A 25393-nucleotide genomic window follows, 5' to 3' on the forward strand; every position below is an offset into this window, starting at 1 on the left:
CTCAAGAAAAAATAAGTAATTTTGTTATATGCATTTTAATAAGAAAATATTACATATCTACATATTGCATACATTTTATATTAATTACCTACTGCTACTGTATTCATTCACATACATAATATAATGTAATTTGGTATTTAGCACATACATAGATAAGTAGTAGTTACACTACTGTATTATTGACGTAAAAAGACCTAAAACCATTTACATATACTGATTATGTAGGTGTACATACATGATATACATATTGGCATATTATGTAAAACTACATATTGGCATAGTATGTAAAACTACACATTGGCATAGTATGTAAATAATATTATTACAGTAGGAAAAATGAAAGAATACCCATGAACGAACATATAAAAAACGCTGTATTTTCCTGTCACCGTGTCACACAAAAAATTGGCCTGCGCAAGTACATGTAATAATTATTGTTACATGTACTTGCACTGGACAATTTTCTTTGTGACACGGTGACAGGAAAATACAGCGTGTTTTATATGTTCGTTCATGGGTATTCTTTCATTTTTCCGACTGTACGTATATTCGGTACACTTATTTCGACTAGCCACCAATGATCGGTTATTAGAATATCCCGGTTATAAAAATATTTTTGCCTGGTACAAAGGCTATTCCAATAAGCGGGTTCGACTGTACATGTTTAAACATTATTATTGTTTATTCATAGAAAAATAATCAAAAAGAAATTGTAAATTGCCAATGGATTAATAGCAAAAAGAATAAGTCCTTCATTTGTTCATGAGGATTTGGGGAGTAAATATTTAAAAAAAGAATAAAACAGTTCGTTACAAATACCTGTGATCTTGGAATTGTACTTGCTACTGGAACTCGTGTAGGCTTTGTCGTTCGACATCTCTTCCTGACACCAACACTGCACTGGGTCATTACATTTTTTAGAGTACTACTGCACAAACTGTTATATCAAAAGATAAAATTCCATAGTTTCTCGATTTTACAAGGTAACCGCTTATATGATTTTTAGTGAAGCACTTCAATTAATTAATGACTTAAACATTGTTCACTTGACTATAACACAATGATGTGTCTGTTAAACCATTGCTTTTTAATTAAAAGCTTGCGAAGACTTGGTTTAAGTTATTCTTGTAATAACATAGGTACTATACACCACTACAACAAACACTTGTATAATATAATCTACAATAACAACAACAAAAAAATATACTGGTATGGTATTTACTTCAACCGTTGCTACAACCATATCGTTACTTGATATTGTCACTAAATAATCTACTCAAGATTCCATCTGAGCCTACCTTTGGCGCAGACCAAACAACTGTACTTCACTCCATCTCAGATCAAACATCTTAATTAAAAACGAGACTCTTGTTCCAAACGGAGAAAATGCACCTCCCAGTCATGATCATCAGATGTTTATCTAATAAAAAAAATCAATTATTCCTTCTACCAATAAAACAAATCGAAGTATCTTCCGAAGTTACGCCTAAAAAAGAAAGCCATTAACTTTTGAACCAATGGGAAGAAATACACAACAGCCATCCATATTTTCTCGGTTCACACCAAAAGTGTTTGTTTGGCATTAATGATGCAGTAATAACTATATAACAATGACATTGGTAGGTCTCAGAGACCTAGTAAAGTAATTCATTTCTTTTGAAATAAAACCGCGTCCCTCAATATTATAAACAAACATGAGATATTACTCAGATACAAAATAAAAACCATTGCTTTATTGTGTGAGAAAGCCACAAACGATATGCGTTTGATATTCTCATGAGAAAATATCGTGTAAGACGGCGTGACACTTCTACGCTTTACATTCACCGAAATAATATGCGTACAAACAGATAGAACACATACCAGGGGCGTTCAATAAGTACAGTCTTATAATTAAAAAAAATAAGGGATAGAACAATCAATGATTTTCGTACCGTTTCACAGTGCATCTTATCGCTTCGTCTTCCTTTTTCATGTTTTATTTAGGTGCCTATGAACTAATGCTGTTGTTCAAACAGAACTTGAGTATTTGTTCTGCAGGGATCGCCGTTTATCTTTTGATTGAGAAAAAATGCTACTTCCTTCTCTATTAATGATGTAGTAAATTAGTTTCATGAGCGGAAAAAGCGGTCAATTTTCTTGTGGTGTCTTAAAATAATTTATTTTTTCACGTATTTTGGAAACAGACTAAATTAGAGGTAAAGAACAGTTACCGCTGCCGTCTGGTGCCGAATACGCCGCCCTCTATAATATTGATACTTATAATTATTAGACTAGGAGCCGGTATAGGTGAAATTTGCTAATCATTTTAGGCAGGATAAGAGCCTATAGCTTAAATAGTAGAACCTAAAAGAAAACTTATGAACACTGTGCCGTCACTTTTTAGTGGCACATGCGTCCACAGTGGCGCATCAAATTTCCACTTATATACGGAAATAAATTAATAGGTACCCTCCCTCACTCCCACAATTCAATTTTTTTTATTTTTTAACTTCTATGTGATTAAAAAATAAGACCCTGCGTAATTTTAACCCACCACCCGCTTCCCCCACCATCAATATTTATATTTTTGGAGATGGCTGAGGTCTAATTTTTTTTCTATTTTATCAAACACTATATTTTTAATTTTTGTCAGATTTTTCCGTAACGTTTGTCATCTTCAAAAATCCAAAAAAAACTGTTTTTGGGGAGTGTAAACGTGTTTTTCCCATTCTAAATGTTCTAAAGAACTTAATTACTTCAATTTACATATATTACCTATAAAAAAAAAAAAGAAAAAAAACATTGTATCCCGAAATAACCAAAGTACGTGCCTCCTAGCGGCGGGATACGGGCAACAATACATTGGCTTATAGGGCAGTCCTTACAGTAGGGATCCTGGCCTATACAGAAAAATGCAGGCGGGTGTGGGGTAATACTGCACTTTGGTTGCATTGGTGGTGTATTGGCTAAACGTGCAGGGCAGGGTATGGTGCTGATAGAAAAGGCATTCAGGCATCAAATATCCAAAAATCTTTTCAGGCCATAATAATGAAAAGACCTCCAAACGCAGTAAAAACTTATACTGAAATGATCTCCTGAGGTAAAATGTTCCGGAAGTAAAATGAGCCTCCGTTCGGATCTCCGGGTGAGGACTATCTCAGGGGGAACACCATTGCAGGTTAGAAAAATCAGGATAGGGTCTTGGAATCTTGGTAGTCTTACAGGTAAGAGTCTGGAGTTAGTGGATGCGCTCAAACGAAGAAGAGTTCAAATTGCTTGTATTCAAGAAACTAGGTGGAAAGGACAAAGGGCGAAAGAACTAGGTGAAGGATACAAATTGTGGTATGTAGGGAGTAGTAACACTAGAAATGGAGTTGGTATAATTGCTGATAGTGAAATGAAAGGTAACGTAGTAGAAGTTGTAAGAACGAGTGATAGAATGATGTCAGTGAAATTTGTAATTGATAAAGAGGTATTGAATGTTGTTTGTGTGTATGCTCCCCAAACAGGTCTGGGTGAGAATGAAAGAAGAGCTTTCTATGATCAATTAGGAGACGTACTGAGTGATATTCCAGCAGAGGAGAAAGTTATAATAGGAGGTGATTTCAATGCACATATGGGCCAAACCAAGACAGGATATGAAACAATACATGGGGGATTAGGCTTTGGAACTAGAAATGAAGCTGGAGATGACATGCTTGAATTAGCAACAGCATTGGATATGGCGATTGTTAACACATTCTTTAAAAAGAGAGAAACTCAACTTATTACCTACAAAAGTGGACGACATCAATCCCAAATAGACTACTTCATGATAAGGAAAGAAGACATACGTGAATGCAAGGACTGCAAGGTAATAGTGAGTGAGACAGTAAGCCAACAACATAAGCTGCTTGTTCTGGACATCGAAGTAAAAAGCGAAACTAAACAAAAATATCGGAGAGGACCACAAAAAATCAAATGGTGGCTGCTGAAAGATGAGAAAGAAGGTCTATTCAGGAGAAGGATAGTAGAAAAAATATGTTGGAACATGAAAGGAAGCCCTAATACAATTTGGAGAAAAATGGCCAGTAGTATTAGAGAGACTGCTATTGAAATACTTGGGAAAACGTCAGGAAAAAAGTTTGAGGATAAAGAGACTTGGTGGTGGTCAAACGAAGTACAAGGAAAAATAAAAGAGAAGAGAAAATTATATAAAAAGTGGCAAGAAACCAGATCCGACACAGATCTTCAAAACTATATGGTGGCGAAAAAGGAAGCGAAAGTAGCAGTAGCAAAAGCCAAAGCAGAAGCGTATTCAAACCTATATGATCAACTTGATACCAGGGAAGGCGAAACGAAGATATATAAAATAGCCAAACAGAGAGCAAGGAAAGCAAAAGATTTTAATCAGATTAGATGTATCCGAGATGAAAATAATAAAATACTAGTTCACGAAAGGGAAGTCAAAAAGAGATGGAGAAAGTACTTTGACAGCTTATTAAATGAAGAATTTGACAGACAGCCTGTAGAGTCAACGGAGACAGTAGCAGCAATGGTCACCAAAATAACCAACGAGGAAGTGGCTCAAGCGCTTCAAAAAATAAAGAAAGGAAAAGCGGTAGGACCAGATGATATTCCTGGGGAAGTATGGAGAGCATTGGGAGAGACAGGAACAAGGTGGCTAGCAGGTCTATTTAATAGAATTATAGAAGTCGGACAAATGCCAGACGAATGGAGAAGCAGTATACTGGTACCTGTTTACAAAAACAAGGGAGATATACAACAATGTACAAACTACAGGGCTATAAAACTGCTTAGCCACACCATGAAAATATGGGAAAGAGTAATTGACAGACGGATACGTGAAGAGACCGAAATATCCGAGAATCAATTTGGTTTTATGCAGGGTAGATCAACAACAGATGCAATTTTCATTATAAGGCAGTTGATGGAAAAATACAGGAGTAAAGAAACAAACGCTCATATGGTATTCATTGATCTTGAGAAAGCATATGATAGAGTTCCTCGAGAGATTCTGTGGTGGGCACTCAATAAGAAAGGAGTCCCTGGTGAATATGTAAAGATTGTGAGGGATATGTATGAGGGAGTAACGACTAGTGTTAGGACAGGTGTGGGAGAGACTGATAAATTTCATGTGAAAGTAGGATTGCACCAAGGCTCTGTGCTTAGTCCGTATTTATTCTCATTAGTTTTGGACCAGATAACAGCGAAACTACAGGGTAACACTCCATGGTGCTTAATGTATGCTGATGATGTCGTGTTAGTAGGAAATAGTGAAAGAGACTTAGAACAAAAACTGGAACAGTGGAGACAAGCTCTGGAGGAAAAAGGTTTAAAACTTAGTAGGACAAAAACAGAGTATTTGGAATGTTCATTTAAAGATGGAGCTACTACAAATAAAATGGTATCTTTGGATGGTGAAATGATTGTGAAAAGCAATAGTTTTAAGTACCTAGGATCGGTATTACAGAGTAATGGAGAAATAGATGGAGATGCATGCAGTAGAATTAGGGCTGGATGGATGAAGTGGAAAGAAGCGAGTGGTGTGTTGTGTGACAGAAAAATTCCAATGAAGCTGAAGGGAAAATTCTATAAAACAGCCATAAGACCGGCTATGATGTACGGAACTGAATGTTGGGCAGTGAAAAAGAAAGAGGAACAACGAATGCATGTGGCGGAAATGAGAATGCTTAGATGGATGAGTGGAGTGACAAAGAAGGATAAAATTAGAAATGAGTATATTAGGGGAAGTCTAGGTGTGGCACCAATTGATGCCAAAATGAGAGAGCATAGGTTAAGATGGTTCGGTCATGTTCAACGTCGAGACGTTAATCACCCAATACGAAGAATAGCTGAAGTGCAGATTCCTGGAAGGAGTAGGAGAGGAAGACCAAAGAAGACCTGGGGGAGGCGATAAGGCAGGACATGTTGGTAAAGAGGATTAACATTGATATGACCCAAGACAGAATTGTGTGGAGAAATGCAATTAGGGAAGCCGACCCCGCATAGGGATAAGGCAAAGAGAATGATGATGACCTATAAAAAAACATTGAGTTGATCTGATTTGAAAACTGTCTATAAACTGGGGAAAATCCCCAAAAACTCCCTAAAAAACAGTTTTTTTGTATTTTTGAAGGTGGCGAATGTTACGAAAAAGTCTGAAAAAAATTTAAAATATACTAAAAGATAAAGTTTTTCAATCCTAATAGCAACATTAATAATATTGAAAAATATTAAAAATATTACTAAAAGATTTTTAAATTGAAAACTTATTGGTACATTTTCCTGGTGACACCTCCAAGGATTCTACAATTTGCAAGCCAACTGGATACTGCAGTGAAGACAAAAGGGAAGGAATTCTACACTATGCAATTCACAACCCCCGTCTGCAGCTTGGTAAAGTTCCAACGGAAAATGCACCTAGTTACTCCACGGAGTAACACTACTATAAAATAAAAATGTGTACCATTTTTATTCAGTTGCAATGCGAGGCCAAACATGTCTTAATTTTTACTTAGATTAGAGAGCGCAACCAGCACTCTTATCGACGATTTCACCTCTTGTTAGAGGCTCTTCAGAGAATGCATAGGTTACTTTTCTCTAATCCAGTGCATTTTCCGTTGGAACTTTACCAAGCTGCAGACGGTGGTTGTGAATTGCATAGTGTAGAATTCCTTCCCTTTTGTCTTCACTGCAGCATCCATTTGGCTTGCAAATTGTAGAATCCTTGGAGGTGTCACCAGGGAAATGTAATAATAAGTTTTTAATTTAAAAATCTTTTAGTAATATTTTTCAATATTATTGTTGCTATTGTATTAATGTTGCTATTAGGATTGAAATACTTTATCTTTCAATTGCCAGATGACGCTAGTCACCTAATCCATTCACCTCAGTTGCAGTGTGGGACCAGGGCCGCCGCTTAGGCGTTGTCCGCCCGTGTGCAATTTAATATTTACCGCCCCCCAAAACTTTAAATAAGATACTAATATTGAAAGAAATGTGATAGGACTCAAAATCCACTTTTCTTCTTGCATGAAATCTTCAATGTTAGCTTTTGTAGATATCTCTCTGGATTCGATTACAAAATTTTGAAAATGGTTATGAAGAACGTTTGGTTATGAAATTTTTTTTTTTAATTATTAAGTGCTTTAAGTAAAGATTTTATATCAAATTTGACATTTTTAAAAATTTTGCTAAATATCTTGCCACATCACAACAGAACATTTGAATTTCAATTGTCAAATTTTATTTTTAAGGGATTTTGCTGAAGTTCTTGCATTCATTCCCTTTTGTTATCATTTTGCAATTCTTCTAAAGCATCAGATATTTCACTTATCTGGGTTTTTAATGATACGATTGCATCAATCCGATTCTCCCATCGCATGTCCGACAATGCTTTTAGTGTCAACTTTGAAAGGTGCTAACAAAATGTTCCATCGAAGAAGAAAGAATGCATATAGTTCCTGTGCAGGATTAAAAAGTTCCACCGACTCAAATCTTATTTTCACTGCATCATTCAGCACCAGGTTTAAACTACGCGTAGAACAGGGAATAAAAAATGCTCTAGAATATTATTTCTCTACGATTTTTTCTGTAATCCAATGTGTTTACCACGCATATTGGCTTCATTATCGTAACCCTTTCCACACAAATTATTCGTATTTGTATTTAATTCTTCCAGTTTATTCTCTATAAATTCAAAGAGACCTTGCTAAGTTACGTGAGTTATTACAGGAGCCCAAGAAGTTTCTATTTAAATATCCGAACTGGTGTTGAAGTTGAAACACATCTTACTACAATTATTAGTTTTATTTGTTCTACGTGCGTTATATCCGAGCTACAATCTAATATAATAGAAAAATGTCGAATTTGCTCTAGGATAACGTCCTGAATAGAGTTTGCCAATAAAAAAATCAATTTATTTTGATGTTACCATCCGAAAGTAACCAGCCACTTTGAATGAAGAAATATTCCTGGAACTGCTTTATGACTACACCAAATGCTCAATATTTTCTGACAATTTTGTTTAGATTAGTATGAAAAAAAGAACTATAAAATAAATGATACATGAAAGGCATTTTAGTATTATCAGGTAATAATAATAATAATAACTATTGTTAGGAATATAACACAATTATCTAAATCATTACTATTTAGTTACCTATTTGAATATAGTTTCGTTTTAAAAAAAAGTATTATCATCAGTGGCCCGCTTTTGGCCGCCCCTATTGCTGGCCGCCTGTGTGCGATGCACACTTAGCACACATGGTAGCGGCGGCCCTCTGTGGGACTAATATATGTCGAAAAATTTACTGGATTAGAGAAAAGCAACCTATGCATTCTCTGAAGAGCAGTGGCGTAGCGTAGTGGGGGCGGAAGGGGCGGCCCGCCCCGGGCGGCACTTTTTAGGGGGCGGCAAAATTTAACAATAAATAATAAAAATATTTTGTAAATATTGGAACCATTTTATATTTTTATCGCAAACCATTTTTTTTGCATCGAACAAAGTTTTTTAGGTTTTTGGATCATTTCAAACAGAAAAGGTCCGTAGTGACTTTTCTCTAAAGTTGATAGTTTTTGACATATAAGCGATTGAAAATTTAAAAATTGCAAAATCAGCCATTTTTAACCCTCAAAAACTATGTGAAACACCAAAAATTGGAATGATACCAAGGTAAGTAGATATTCTAAGAATATCTATTGATGAAATCCCGAAGAGCTTTTTGCAATACAATATCGAAAACCCCTTTGTTTTTTAATTGCTAAGCAAGCGGGAGCGACACTATTTTCAACCGTTGCATGTGTATATGTAATCAGAGAACATTTTAAGTTTAAAAAAATTGTTTAAAATTTTTTTGACACATTTTTGACCCTGGAAACATGCAAATTTGTTAATAGGGAACCTTTTTAAGCAAGATGGTGAAAAAGAAATTGAATCAGAATATTTTTCCGCACATATTATGTATATTTACGCATATTACATACAATGTTGTATACATGCAACGATTGAAAATAGTGTCGTTCCCGCTTGATTAGCAATTAAAAAAAAAACAAAGGGGTTTTCGATATTGTATTACAAAAAACTCTTCGGGACTTCATCAATCGATATTCTTAAAATATCTACGTACCTTGGTATCATTGAAATTTTCGGTGTTTTACATAGTTTTTGAGGGTTAAAAATGGCCGATTTTGCAATTTTTAAATTTTCATTCGCTTATATCTCGAAAACTATCACATTTACAGAAAAGTCGCTTGAGATATTTGCTATTTGGAATGATCCAAAAAACCTAAAAAAAAATTGTCCGATGCAAAAGATTAGTTTTAGGAAAAAACAAAAAACAAACGTTTAAAAATTTTTTTGACTTTTTGATTCTGGCAACAAACAAATTTGTTGAGAGGGAATATTTTCAAGCAAGATGGTGAAAAAAAATTGAATCGAATTATTTTTCCGCACATATATTTACGTGTGTTACATATACATGCAACGGTTGCCAATCAAGTGCCCGCTTGATTGGCAATTAAAAAACAAAGGGGTTTTCGATATTGTATTGCAAAAAGCTCTTCGGTATTTCATCAATAGATGTTCAAAAAATATCTTCTTACCTTGGGAACATCGATATTTTCAGTTTTTCACATAGTTTCTGAGGGTTAAAATGGCCGATTTCGCAATTTTTAAATTTTTAATCGCTTATGTCAAAAACTATCAACTTTAGAGAAAAGTTACTAAAGACCTTTTCTGTTTGAAATGATCCAAAAAACCTAAAAAAACTTTGTTAGATGCAAAAAAATGTTTAGGAAAAAAACAAAAAAAAACGTTTAAAAAAATTTTGACCCATTTTTGGACCTGGCAACATGCAAATTTGTTAAAATGGGTCCTTTTTGAGCAAGATTGTGCAAACAATCCGAATCGGAATATTTTTAGCAGATGCGCAGTGGCTTTCTGGACTAAATAGAAAAAACTTTTTCTGTTTTTAATTTGACAGTTTTTGGACAATTATATTTTAAAATAAACGGGCAATCCAAATCAATCGTTTATAGGTTAGCGCAACTGGACATTAGATAAACTTTTTTATTTAAAATCTAACCTGTATAATGCAAAATAATGATGACTTCTCGCCGAAAAGTTCTATACCTATAATTAATGTATGTAATGTGTAGTATTGTGACACTATTTAGTCCGCTCACGAATTGGCCTATTTCTTCCCGAAGCTTCTCGGCGTTACGAGCCTCGACCATGGAATTCGAGACGACCGCTGCCGAAGTATATATAGAACCGAGATTCGAGCACAGGCCAGTCATTCATTCATCGAAGCGCGTCGCGTAATTGAATGTATTCGAATCGTATGTGTTGAAATGTATTATAGTTATCAGAATTATTATGTTTAGTTAATTAAATCATAAATTTGAGTTTGTAAATAAATTAGATGTGTTAGTTGGTGTTATTTGTAATTATTAAAATAAATAAGTGATGTAAATAAAATAATATAAGTAAGTCTTCCTTTATTTAAATTAAACTTAGTGCCTAAAGATATAAATAAATAAAATAGTAGAGTCAATCGCGTAAAAAAAGACAATTACATCACAGTGGTGCAGAAGTGAGGATACTTGAAATAAATAAGTAATATAAGCTCGGTTTAATACAGTGTGGAATCTTTAATAATAACTAAATATAAATCGTAATAAATAAAGTGTGTGATCATGCCTTCCTTGTGTAAGCTAACAATTGCAGACCTGAGACTTGAATTGGAAGAAAGGGACCTGAGTTCTACTGGCAAAAAGGCTGATCTAGTTGAACGTCTGAAGAACGCACTAAAAGAAGAGGGTCATGATCCAGAAACTTACGTGTTTGAAGACAAGCATGCTGCTTTAATTTCGTCAATAACATCGTTAGAGAGCAAAGTTTCTAGTGAAATCTCCCAAGTTTCGACAGACATTACATCGTTAGAGAACAAAGTTTCGACAGACATTACATCGTTAGAGAAAAAGGTTTCTAGTGAAATTTCCCAAGTTTCCTCGGATGTTTCGAAGGTTTCGACAGACATTACATCGTTAGAGAGCAAAGTTTCTAGTGAAATCTCCCAAGTTTCGACAGACATTACATCGCTGGAGAACAAAGTTTCAACAGATATCACATCGTTAGAGAAAAAGGTTTCTAGTGAAATTTCCCAAGTTTCCTCGGATGTTTTGAAAGTTTCGACAGACATTGCATCGTTAGAGAAGAAAGTTTCGGGTGATATTTCATCCCTTGACAGCAAAATGACTAACGAGATCTCTAGGGTCACTTCGGATTTTGACGACAAGATATCGTCCATAAAATCTACTTTTGAAGAAAAGATCAAGGAAATAGAAAAGAAAATGCAGGAAACGGAAAAAGTAGACAAAGGTATGGAACCCATCTTAACAGACATTAAAAATGATGAAATCAAATACACAAATACAAATTGGAGCCACAGTCAATAGTTGAAGGGAGTGTGAGTCTTGCTCGTGTTAAGGTGCCAAATTTCGAAGGAAAGTCATCATGGAACAACTACATGAAACAGTTCGAATCGGCGGCCAGAGCGAACGGATGGTGCGAGAAATAAAAAGCTGTAAACCTCACTATTGCTCTTCGAGGCGACGCTTTGGATGTCCTCCAGACCATAGCCGTAGAGGAGACAGGTGACTTCGAGCAGCTTAAAAAGAGACTGAATATGCGATACGGGCACGAACATTTAGAGCATGTCTATCAGTCGCAGTTTAAAAATCGAAGACAAAAGAAAGATGAAGCTCTTCAAGAATACGAGGTCGATATTGCCAGGTTGGTACGATATGCATATCCAACAGCTCCCGAAGACATGATGGAAAAGTTGGCTGTTCAAACATTCATTGATGGCCTTCGTGATCATGAAATGCAAAGAACACTGCGATTAGCTCGTCACAAGACGCTGGTCGATGTCTTGTCTGCCGCCCTCGAATACGAATCAGCTACCCAGGCCTCTGGCGGGTACAGTAAAGTTAGGACCGTGAAAGAGGAAGAGGATGAAGACAAACTGGACCAAATTGTCAATATGATAAAGGGTATTTCATACAAGAAAACGACGACCATACGGTGCTGGAATTGTGGTGAAAAGGGGTACGCACGGAGTTTAAGGAAGAACGCAAATCAAGAAACTCGCCAGCAGGAAATAAGAGAACGCACAGACCCTAGGGGGGCAGCCTCGACTCAGAACTCCTCTAAAGACCATCTAATACTAATAGCTTCTTTGAAATGTCGTGAAGATAATGTATATGTAGATGGAGAAATAAATGGTAAAAAGTATACATTGGTGGTGGATACCGGAGCGACCAGGACCATTATACGACCGTCAGTTATAAACAGTCGTAAGAAACTCTTACCAACGAGGTTGCGACTGCGGACTGCCACAGGTGAAAATGCCAACATCCACCGAGAAATCCAGATACAATTGGGGATTGGAGCAGAAAAGTTCGTCCATACTGTCATAGTTGCAGACATCGAAGATGTTATATTAGGAATGGACGTAATGAATTTGCGTGGATTTCAATTGGATTTTAAGAACAGGGTAATCAAAGTTGGCAACGAGGAGGTATTTATTCATCCACATGATGACAGCACTATGCTAGCAGCTATTAGAGAAGATACAGTTGTGCCTGCGAGGAGTGAAACGATCATCGTAGCGCGGCTACAGGGAATTGTAGAAGAAGGAACACCTGTTATGATGGAGCCATGGAACCACGACGAGGAGGTTGGCCGAGGAATCATAATTGGAAAGGAATTGGTTACTTCTGCTAAAGAAATTCCCGTGATATTGATTAATGTCAATGACTACCCAGTGACCATCAAGAAGGAGACAAAAGTAGGAACTTGTGTACCCGTGACGTCCATAATCCGGCAGACGACAACATCAGATAATTCCAACGACAAGTTCGACCAGATGGTTGCAGTTGCAGGCCAGTCTCTAAACCAAGTGGAAAAAAGGAAATTAAGGGAATTTCTTCGGCAATATCGTGACATATTCGTACCAAAAGGAGGAAAGACAGGAAGAACGACAGTTGTCAAACATAAAATTGACACTGGTACCGCTAGGCCAATTCGTCAAACAGCTCGACGATTACCACAGGCGAAGAGAGAGGAAGCTGAAAGGATTGTTCAAGAAATGAAGAAAGACGGGGTGATAGAAACTTCTACGAGCCCATGGGTCTCTCCGGTGGTCCTGGTCAAGAAGAAAGATGGAACTACGAGGTTCTGTGTGGACTACCGTTTGTTGAACAATGTTACCAAGAAAGATAGTTATCCTCTGCCTCGGATCGACGACACGTTGGACACATTGGCTGGAAGTAAATTGTTTTCTACGTTGGACTTGAAGTCTGGATATTGGCAGGTAGAAATGGATCCAGTGGACAAAGAGAAGACGGCCTTTACGACAGGATCTGGATTATGGGAATTCAACGTTATGCCGTTTGGACTCTGTAACGCTCCTGCGACATTTGAGAGGCTTATGGAAAATGTGTTGAGAGGGTTATCTTGGATAACGTGCCTGGTGTATTTAGACGACATAATCGTTTTGGGAGAGACGTTTGAAGACCACCTGAAGAATTTAGAAGACGTTTTTAATCGACTTAAAGCTGCCCAGTTAATGTTAAATCCCAAGAAATGCCAGTTATTTCAAAGTAAAGTCAATTATTTAGGTCATATAGTCAGCAAAGAAGGAGTGGCCGTGGATAAAGGAAAAATCGATTCCATTAAGGAATGGCCTGAACCAACTGATAAACATCAAGTGAGGAGTTTTCTGGGACTATGTACTTACTACCGGAGATTCATTAAGAAGTTTGCAGATATTGCTAAGCCATTAACGCGACTAACAGAGGAAGCAAGGGATTATTGCTGGAATGGAGACTGCCAAACGGCCTTTGAAACTTTGAAGAGGCATGTAATTACAGCGCCAATATTAGGGTATCCACTGCCAGAAGGAGAGTTCATCTTAGATACGGACGCAAGTAATGTGGGAATTGGAGGAGTGCTGTCGCAGATTCAAGGAGGACAGGAACGAGTCCTTGGATATTTTAGTAAAGTGCTTTCAAAACCTGAACGAAATTATTGCGTCACGAGAAGAGAACTTCTAGCAGTAGTAAGATCAGTGGAACACTTCTATCAATACCTCTACGGAAGGAAGTTTCTAATCCGAACCGACCATGCCGCCCTTAAATGGTTAATGCAGTTTAAGAATCCAGAGGGTCAGATAGCCAGATGAATTGAACGACTTCAAGAATATGATTTCAAGATCGAGCATCGGGCCGGAGTTAGCCACAGGAACGCTGATTCTCTATCTAGAAGACCGTGTCCAGCAGAGTGTTCCCATTGCAACAAAACAGAGTCAAAGGAAGCAGCAGTACTAAGAACAACAGTGGTCAACGACGAGTGGACGCCTACCAAGATCAAGGAAGAACAAGAAAAAGATCCAGTTTTACGGAAAATTTCGAAAATGGAAAGAAGAAAATCGTCGACCATCTTGGCAAGAAATATCAAGCCTAGGCTCAGTAGTTAAGACGTATTGGGCCCAGTGGGACTCATTTATCTTGGAAGACAGCTTGCTTAAACGAGTAATAGAAAATGATGATGGTTCAGTGAGGAGAACGCAGTTGGTGATTCCAAAGAGCAGAGTAGCCGAAGTACTTCGTCAGTTACACGACAGTCCATCAGGAGGGCATTTTGGTGTAAAGAAGACCCTTCAGAGAATTCGGGAACGATTTTATTGGATGAATAGTTCCGACGATGTGAAGGACTGGTGTAAGAAGTGTACTACCTGTGCTACAAGTAACGGACCCTACCGGAAAAGGAGGGCTCCTATGAGACAGTACAATGTTGGAAGTCCGTTTGAAAGAATAGCTTTGGATATTGCCGGGCCATTTCCAGAAAGTGACAATGGATGCAAATACATGTTGGTGGTAATGGATTACTTCACGAGATGGGTTGAGATCTACGCAATTCCAGACCGGAAGGCCGCCACTATTGCAGATGTGTTAATCAAAGACTGCATCAGCCGATTCGGAGTGCCTCTGGAGGTCCATAGTGACCAAGGAAGGAACTTTGAGAGCGATCTATTTCAGGGAATTTGTGATAGACTAGGCATGAAGAAGACAAGAACTACGGCCTATCACCCGCAATCGGATGGAATGGTGGAGCGTATGAATAGGACAGTCGGCAAGTATTTGACAAAGATGGTGTCCAATCATCAACGAGACTGGGACCAGTACCTTCCATTCTTCGCAATGGCCTATAGATCTGCTGTTAATGAATCAACTGGACAAACACCAGCAAAAGTCCTATTTGGACGTGAGATGCGTCTACCCTGTGATCTAGAGTTTGGATGTCGACCTGGAGAAGATGTTGCTGGTGAGGATTATGTGAATGAATTACGAAGAAGAATGGACGATATACATGAGTTGGTCCGTTCTAATCTTCAGATCGCTAGCGACCGAATGAAGAAACGATACGATACCCAAGCCGAGAGGGGATGTTTCAAGGAGAACGACAAAGTCTGGCTTTATAATCCAAAGAAGCGAACAGGTTGTTCTCCCAAGTTGCAGCAGTTCTGGGAAGGTCCGTATCTCATTGTCAAGAAAATTAATGACGTTATCTACCGAATAAGCAAGATTCCTAGGGGAAAGCCGATGATAGTCCACCATAACCGGTTGGCGCCGTACGAGGGAGACCACGACGTAGATGAAGAAGTGGAAGTAAACCAAGTTCGAGAAATACCTGACCTCACGTTCGAGGAGTTCATGGGGGCCTATGGAGGTACCGGTAAAGCGAGACATGGTGTTACCAATGAAGAAAAGCGAGATCTACTCGCACTTCCCGATGACTATTCACTGGCCCATACCATCCCGGCCAGTATCAAAGGCGCACGAGGGTTGGCATCCGCCTTTCGAAGGAGGTTTGGTCGAGTTGCAGAACTTCAATGCCAACTGCCAGCTCCTGGCAAAGCATTGTAACTCCAAGATGCATCACGTTACCTATTCTATCTGGTAACAAAAGACACTATCCATGACCAACCTACCTACCAAGATGTATGGGATGCATTAATGCAATTGAGAGAGCACGTGTTGGAGTCCGACGTGCAAAAGTTAGCCATGCCAAAGTTAGAATGCAGCCAATTAGACTGGAGAATTATCCGAAATATGGTAGAATAAATTTTCCAAGACACCGAGGTCCAGATGTTAGTCTGTTGCAATCCGCATCGTTACTGGTGCGGAGAGAAGACCGTCCCCTGTCACTTTTATACAACTGGGAGTTGTAAAAGAGGGTCCAGTTGCAGATACCAGCATCCAGTTCCAGTCCCGACAAGGTTCCAGGAGGAACTATCTTTTAAGGAGGGGACAATGTGACACTATTTAGTCCGCTCACGAATTGGCCTATTTCTTCCCGAAGCTTCTCGGCGTTACGAGCCTCGACCATGGAATTCGAGACGACCGCTGCCGAAGTATATATAGAACCGAGATTCGAGCACAGGCCAATCATTCATTCATCGAAGCGCGTCGCGTAATTGGACCGTATGTATTGAAATGTATTATAGTTATCAGAATTATTATGTTTAGTTAATTAAATCATAAATTTGAGTTTGTAAATAAATTAGATGTGTTAGTTGGTGTTATTTGTAATTATTAAAATAAATAAGTGATGTAAATAAAATAATATAAGTAAGTCTTCCTTTATTTAAATTAAACTTAGTGCCTAAAGATATAAATAAATAAAATAGTAGAGTCAATCGCGTAAAAAAAAGACAATTAGATCACAGTATACATTAAATTAAAATATGTACCTAAATAAGAGGGCGGCAAAATTGTCTTCCGCCCCGGGCGGCCGATACTCACGCTACGCCACTGCTGAAGAGCCTCTAACAAGAGGTGAAATCGTCGATAAGGGTGCTGGTTGCGCTCTCTAATCTAAGTAAAAATTAAGACATTTTTGGCCTCGCATTGCAACTGAATAAAATTGGTATACATTTTTATTTTATAGTAGTATTACTCCGTGGAGTAACTAGGTGCATTTTCCGTTGGAACTTTACCAAGCTGCAGACTGGGGTTGTGAATTACATAGTGTAGAATTCCTTCCGTTTTATCTTCACTGCAGCATCCATTTGGCTTGCAAATTGTAGAATCCTTGGAGGTGTCACCAGGGAAATATACCAATCAGTTTTCAACTTAAAAATCTTTTAGTAATATTTTTAATATTTTTCAATATTATTAATGTTGCTATTAGGACTGAAAAACCTTATCTTTCAATTGTCAGATGACGCTAGTCACCTAATCCATTCACCCCAGTTGCAGTGTGGGACTAATATATGTCGAAAAATTTACTGGATTAGAGAAAAGCAACCTATGCATTCTCTGAAGAGCCTCTAACAAGAGGTGAAATCGTCGATAAGAGTGCTGGTTGGGCTCTCTAATCTAAGTAAAAATTAAGACATTTTTAGCCTCGCATTGCAACTGAATAAAAATGGTATACATTTTTATTTTATAGTAGTATTACTCCGTGGAGTAACTAGGTGCATTTTCCGTTGGAACTTTACCAAGCTGCAGACGGGGGTTGTGAATTGCATAGTGTAGAATTCCTTCCCTTTTGTCTTCACTGCAGCATCCATTTGGCTTGCAAATTGTAGAATCCTTGGAGGTGTCACCAGGAAAATGTACCAGTAAGTTTTCAATTTAAAAATCTTTTAGTAATATTTTTAATATTTTTCAATATTATTAATGTTGCTATTAGGATTGAAAAACTTTATCTTTTAATTGCCAGATGACGCTAGTTACCTAATCCATTCACCTAAGTTGCAGTGTGGGACTAATATATCGTCGGTCGAGTGTTATAATGTTCTATCGGCACTTTTGGTGAAAATTGGGATATTATGTACAGAATTTGCTTAAGGGATGTCATATTGTTCTATTAAAATCGACTCCTGCATAAATATTTTATCGTATCTTTAGATTTAGACAATACTAAATTGTTCTAAATGACAAATTTAAAAATAACTTAATATTATAATGTTCTATCAGATGCGACCAATAGCAATCGGGTATTTCTGCTGTTAGAACATTATAATTTTGAGATTCAAATAAGGAATATTTTGAAATTTCGTTGAATGGGTAAAAGTCCTATGATTTGTATCCAGAATTGTGTACTGAAAGAAATCTAGTAAAGCAGTTGAGATATTCTTCTACCAGAATACATTATATTGAGCTGAAATACCAGCATGATGGACATGGACCCTTCATTGAAGTTTCAATTCTATTCAAGCCTCCAGTACGAAAAACAAACAGATTTTGTCTAACCACCACTTCAATATCTTTACCATCGATAAAATCTTGTGATCAACCCAGGTAAATGCTTACTACCTTTAGATAAACTACTGCATTTAAAAAAAAACTTTTTAAGTTTTTGTCACCTGTGGACTCCCAGTTCATATAACCTTTTTTTTAAGCAATATCAATGATGCAAAAGTTTTTGCAGCGCAATTATCCAAACAAAAGAAAGGTCGTTTAACTAATGAAAATTTAGACAATGAAATGCTCTCAACATCAAAATGCAACTTCCGATATTTCAAAGCAATAGTAGATTTAGCCAAATTCTCGTAAAAAATTATTAAGAAACTTGTGTCTTTTGATTACTTTGAATTTTTTTCTTAATTTATAAGTTTATTAGAATATTAAGTACACGACACGATATTGTTAGAACAATTTCTTTACATTTTTGTAAAAGTTGATGTTTCTATAAAATCATAATGTTCTATCCGTGACCCGTCAAAATAGCCCCGTCAAAACAGCCCCGTCAAAAAAGCCCCGTCAAAATAGCCCGAACATAAAATAGCCTCGACAAAATAGCCCGCAAACAAAATAGCCCCGACAAAATAGATCGTACACAAAATAGCCCCGGTCAAAACAGCCCCGGCTAAAATAGCCTCTTATAAACAATTACATAATTATTTATACAAGGTGTCCAAAAACTTTTTTTAATTTAAATTATTTGACAAAAAGGAAGAATGTATTTAATTTATTTAGTTTAAAATGCATTTTACTGTTGCCCGAAAACAGAAAAAAATGTTTATATCATAAATAAACATTGATTTTCGCTTAACTTAAATGTTCAAACTTCCAAGAGGCAGGGAAGACAGGACTCGAGTTCTCTGAAAAGACCATTTTTATTTAATGTAGTTAAGATAAACATCTGAATAGAGGATAATTACCATTTCCGAAAAAATGTATTTTTAAGGAATTATTTCATGATGAATTCTGAAGGGAGCTTTTTTGTCGGGGCTATTTTGTCGGGGCTATTTTGTCGGCGGGCTATTATTCCGCGGCTATTTTGTCTGCAGGCTATTTTGTCGGAGCTATTTTGTGTGCGGGATATTATGTCGGGGCTATTTTGTCGGAGCTTTTTTGACGGGGCTATTTTGACGGGGTACCGTTCTATCAACATTTTATAATTTTTTTCAAAACACTTTTTGTTTGTTAAATAAATACTAAATAAATAAAATATTATAAATAACTCTTTATTATTTCATTATACATATAAAAATTAAAAATTTCTAAAACCAAAGCGCCTCAAAGTGAAAATACAGTGAACATTTTTTTAAACTGATTTTCCTGCCAAACTGTAAAATATGCTAATACAACATTATAACACTGGACCAACGATATTTCGAAAAATTTATTGGATTAGAGAAAAGCAACCTATGCATTCTCTTAAGAGCCTCTAACAAGAGGTGAAATCGTCGATAAGAGTGCTGGTTGCGCTCTCTAATCTAAGTAAAAATTAAGACATTTTTAGCCTCGCATTGCAACTGAATAAAAATGGTATACATTTTTATTTTATAGTAGTATTACTCCGTGGAGTAACTAGGTGCATTTTCCGTTGGAACTTTACCAAGCTGCAGACGGGGGTTGTGAATTGCATAGTGTAGAATTCCTTCCCTTTTGTCTTCACTGCAGCATCCATTTGGCTTGCAAATTGTAGAATCCTTGGAGGTGTCACCAGGAAAATGTACCAATAAGTTTTCAATTTAAAAATCTTTTAGTAATATTTTTAATAATTTTCAATATTATTAATGTTGCTATTAGGATTGAAAAACTTTATCTTTTAATTGCCAGATGACGCTAGTTACCTAATCCATTCACCTAAGTTGCAGTGTGGGACTAATATATGTCGAAAAGTTTACTGGATTAGAGAAAAGCAACCTATGCATTCTCTGAAGAGCCTCTAACAAGAGGTGAAATCGTCGATAAGAGTGCTGGTTGCGCTCTCTAATCTAAGTAAAAATTAAGACATTTTTAGCCTCGCATTGCAAATTGCAACTGAATAAAAATGGTATACATTTTTATTTTATAGTAGTTTTACTCCGTGTAGTAACTGGGTGCATTTTCCGTTGGAACTTTACCAAGCTGCAGACGGGGTTTGTGAATTGCATAGTGTAGAATTCCTTCCCTTTTGTCTTCACTGCAGCATCTATTTGGCTTGCAAATTGTAGAATCCTTGGAGGTGTCACCAGGGAAATGTACCAATAAGTTTTCAATTTAAAAATCTTTCAGTAATATTTTTAATATTTTTCAATATTATTAATGTTGCTATTAGGAGAAAAACTTTATCTTTCAATTGCCAGATGACGCTAGTCACCTAATCCGTTCACCCCAGTTGCAGTGTGGGACTAATACCTATAGGTCGAAAAATTTATTGGATTAGAGAAAAGCAACCTATGCATTCTCTGAAGAGCCTCTAACAAGAGGTGAAATCGTTGATAAGTGTGCTGGTTGGGCTCTCTAATCTAAGTAAAAATTAAGACATTTTTGGCCTCGCATTGCAACTGAATAAAAATGGTATACATTTTTATTTTAAAAATATACTGTTTGATAAAATAGATACAATAGAAAAAAATTAGACCTGCAGCCATATCCAAAAAAAAGTTATAGGAACGCTTTTTTTCAAAAAAAAAATTAAATTTTTGTGAGGTTATGTACACTCAACCTACGAATCTATAAAAAATAGAGATGTTTTATAAACGCCTTAACAACGCCTGTGAATTTTTTTGAAATTTTTAAATTGATTGCATCCCACCTAAAAAAAAATAAAAACGAAAAATTAAGTTTTTGATGGTCGGGGAAGGGGGTAGTGGGTTAAAATTACGCTGAACCTTATTTTTTAATCACATAGAACTTAAAAAACTGAATTCTGGGAGTGAAAAGTTTGTCACCACTGTCAACGCATGTGCCACTAAAAAGTGACGGCATTCACGTTTTCTTTTAGGTTCTACTATTTAACCCGGCAGTGGTCGCTATATGAGATTTTCTCTCACGGTTTCAGAAAATTGCGCACAACTTTTTTCTGGGGAATTTTACGCGCTGAGGTTCCTTCTAGTCTCCTAACTATCCTTTCTCGACAATCTAATAGACTTGTCCGCTCAGATAGTGACTCAGTTGACGTAGTATCACCAGATTTCTGAGTCAATGCGCTCCATGTGAGAGATTCTCTCATCGAGCGACCACCACCGCACCGGCGCACAGTGGTGAATTTCACCGAAAACCTGGCCAGAATGTAAAAATTATAGATATACCCCGAGAAATTTTATATGAACCCTACTCTGTAAACGGCCGTTAAGGATAGAAAAATACAAGCTGACCATGCATGGGCGCCAGTATAAAAAATTTTTAGGGGAGGGACCAGACGTGAAAAGGTTGCACATTACATTTTGTATACTTTGGATGACAGTATATATAGTTTAAACCAATAGAAAAGCTAGGGGAGCCGTGGCCGTGCCCATGGTTATGGGCGCCTATGAGATCATAATATATTTATATGAGTGTAAAGTTGTGATTAAACGTCAGCGGACCGAATAAAAGTTAAGTGTGTTATTGGGACCGTGCAAGTTCGGAAAAGCGACACCTATTTCTACGCTCTGAACTTTTATTCGCACTTTTAATTATATTGACCAATTATAGAGTTATATATTAGCATAGAGAGAGTGTCATTCAAAGCGAAGTGACGACACCATCTTTTTTATTTGGATTAGTGCTGTTTCACTCTTACGCATAGTAAAGCTGCTACAGTTGTCCTCCTCTTCCGTGCCTATCTTCACACTGAATGTCATCATAGATTTTCGATACAATGTGTTAGAAAGAGATGCAGCAAACCAGTCCATGAGATCTTGTCGTCAGGAAGCGCGGAAGGTAGGCTCCCTCTATGTCAATATATACCTCTATGTGACCAATCATATGGTCCTGGTTACTGGATAATTGTCAAGGCCATAGCCAAAAAAAATAATAAGAAGAAAATATAAGATTTAGGTTGTGTTATTCAAACGTAAACAATTGTATGTAGTAAATAAAATTAGTTATTAAAATGCAGTATTGCAAGCAAAATACAATTAATTAAATTTACCTTTATATAATAATTGCATATCATATCAATATTGTGAAGCAATATATAATTTTTCTTCTTAAATGACAATAGGTATGAAATGTACGTCAATTTGACAATTTCAGTTGACAATATGAATTATTTAAGAAAGTTGCAATATTTCTCCGCTATTCGCGCACGACCGTTTCGCGTATCCCTTCCAAGTACTTGCACACCGCGAATACAATAATATTGGGGCATTGTTTGGTTTTCATTTAGAACTATAGACGTGAATTATTTTGTTAATTTATACTGGATGGTATGTCTGTAGGTAAGTGGAGTATTTTAATATACATTTTAGACTTTTTTTTCGTAAAATAGACTTTATTACAATATATTTGCAAAATATTGGCTATAATTTTCAATCGTTTTAAAAAAGTTTTCCAAGTTTTAAAAAGGGAAAAGTAAAAAGTCTACTTTGCTCAGCACAGATATTTTGCTTAATAAATAGTTCAAAATGTATATAAATAATCCTCAAAAAATCATCTTCATCCAGGTGAATCCTTAGCGGAATTTTTCATTTTAAAAAAATATGACATGCTTGTTGAGAATAAGAGCCGCCGGTTTTTGTTATTTTTTTGCTTTCTCCTTCTTTTTCTTAATTTTTAAGTCCTTTTACTCTTATGTATAATCCTATGTTTTTGCTTCCTTATTTTTATATTTTTTAATAATTTTAATCGTGAGCCAAAAATTTTAATTTTTTAACTATGAAATGTATAAACTAAACTTTGTGTTAGAAGCCACACATTAGTAGGTAATTATTATAATTAATCGGATCCACTTACAAAACAATTCAGATGTATTAAGAGTTGACCTACCTATTTTTGGCTTCTTAATATAAAGTATCGTTTATGCATTTTATTTTTAAAAAAGGCAACATTTTTGGACTCCCACGACCAAAATTATTATTAAAAAATATTAAAATAAGAAAGCAAAAAAAGATAGGCCTATGCATAAAGGTAAAAGGACTTAAAGATTAAAAAAAAGAAGAAATAAAAAAATAACAAAAAACGGCGGTTTTGTGTAAAAAAAACTGTAAATTTACTGGATTAGCTGCTTCATATTTTGTTCTTACTTTATTAACTGACCATAACATTAAAGTCTTTTAATGTAGAAATTCTCCAGTTTTTTAAAATGAAGAATTCCGCTAAGTTTGCAACTTGTTGCAGATGATTTCTTAAGGAATATTTATAAACATATTGAATTATTTATTAAGCAAAAAATCTTTGCTGACCAAAGCTGACTTTTTACTTTTCCCATTTTAAAACTTGGTAAACAGAAAAGGATTGAACATTATTGCCATCATTTTGTAAATATGTTGTAAATAAAGTTTATGTTAGGAAAAAGAATCTAAAAAGTATATTAAACTACTCCACTTACCTCCAGAAATAGCATCCCACTATAAGATAACAAAATAATACACGTCTATAATTTTACACGAAAACCTAACAATGCCTCAATTGTATAACTCGCTTTAATTTTATTCGGTACGCTTACGTCATAGAAAAAAGTGTTGTCTGATTTGGTAGAATGCGATCTTACCCCACGGTTCTTAGACATTACTACGGTTGCCTAAATCGACTAACCAATGAACATTAAGGGTGAGATTACGTCACGAGAGTTTACTGTCATTTGAATCGTAATATGATTTTTTTCGAATCCTGAGAAAACCAAGTATTTTAGAAAAATTTAAACGCAGGATGCAAGATTACATTATTACCGAGGGCGGAAAGCCCCTTAGAATAAACAAGCAGATTCTATTGAATGAAATATTTGAAATTAAATATCACACTTCTCTTTTATTTTCAGCCCTGTAACTTATTAAAATAAACATTATAGAAGTTTTCAGGGACTTTCAGCCCTCGGTAATAATGTAGTCTTTCATTCTGAGTTTAAATTTTTCAAAAATATTTATTAGTTTTCTCAGGATTCGAAAAAAATGAATACAATTAAAACACATTGAGAATTTTGACATGCGTCAAAATTTTGCATTAACTCAATGTAAAATTCTGAACTGTTGAATTCCAGCTTCCCTAATAATTATTGTACATCAAAAGACATTAGAAACTATTTGTAGAGGATTGAAATCTGTATTGGAAATAACTGTTAAAATTGGTCTACGTAATTAAATATATTCCAAAATTTTGTAAAAATGTAATACATTTTAGTTTTCAGCCCAAACTTAGGCCACACACAATGCAATAATGTTCACATTTTTGAACTGTCAATATTCTATTTTATCATCTATTGTTTAAAAACAATACAGTTGATAAGATACCCTCAGTTGTGGAGAAAGGATTAATAATAAAGATTTTTTTATTCAGTCAATGGTGTGAGCACTGTCAGTTAAATAGTAACGTGTGGCCTTACATTTACACGCATACCTATTGTGGCAAATGTATCATATTTTTCAAAATTTTGGAATGCATTTAAATCGTAGAACAATTTTAACTTTTGATTTTAATACAGATTTTAATTCTCTACAAGTATTCTCTCATGACTTTTGATGTAAAATAATTAGGGAAGCAGGAATTCAACAATTCAGAATTTTACATTGAATTTCCTATGGCCCTTTTTACGATTCACCACCCGGTATAAGATAAAATGTGTACTATTTGTCTAATTATTTCATAATAACACAAATAATACACATATATACACAATAACACACATTCAACGATCGAAAATCATTTAAAAATATGGGAATGTAAACTCTTGTGACGTAAAGTCAAAAATATAAGTCTCCCACCACCGTCGGACAAGACAACCGTAATAAAGTCTAATAACCGTGATCTTACCCTTCAAAAAATATGTCACTTATTTCAGCACCTGGGAAATTGGAAAGATACTACAAATCTGGCCTCCACATAAGTGGTCTGTAGCTTCGACATGATAGGTGTGAAATTTTAAACGTTCTTGCTGTTGATTGGATAGGAAGGGTAGCGTTATCTAGCCTCCACGCTAGGT

At 36.0% G+C, this 25393-nt stretch overlaps 3 protein-coding genes across 3 annotated transcripts in view; 1 reads left to right on the plus strand and 2 right to left on the minus strand.

Moving 5' to 3' along the window:
- LOC126886473 (uncharacterized protein K02A2.6-like) overlaps positions 1-25393 on the minus strand; it is a 373574-nt gene that overhangs the window by 95886 nt on the left and 252295 nt on the right. The window lies entirely within an intron of this gene.
- The window catches only part of LOC126886470 (uncharacterized protein K02A2.6-like), a 372383-nt gene that overhangs the window by 93451 nt on the left and 253539 nt on the right, over positions 1-25393 (minus strand). The window lies entirely within an intron of this gene.
- Positions 10117-11463, plus strand: LOC126886484 (scaffold attachment factor B1-like). The gene is made up of 2 exons (XM_050653444.1): positions 10117-10905; positions 11014-11463. The coding sequence occupies exons 1-2, from the start codon at positions 10684-10686 to the stop codon at positions 11443-11445; spliced, it is 654 nt and encodes a 217-aa protein (XP_050509401.1). The 5' UTR covers positions 10117-10683; the 3' UTR covers positions 11446-11463.

The sequence above is a fragment of the Diabrotica virgifera genome, chromosome 6 (assembly GCF_917563875.1).
Source record: "Diabrotica virgifera virgifera chromosome 6, PGI_DIABVI_V3a".
NCBI classification, from domain to species: Eukaryota; Metazoa; Arthropoda; class Insecta; order Coleoptera; family Chrysomelidae; genus Diabrotica; species Diabrotica virgifera.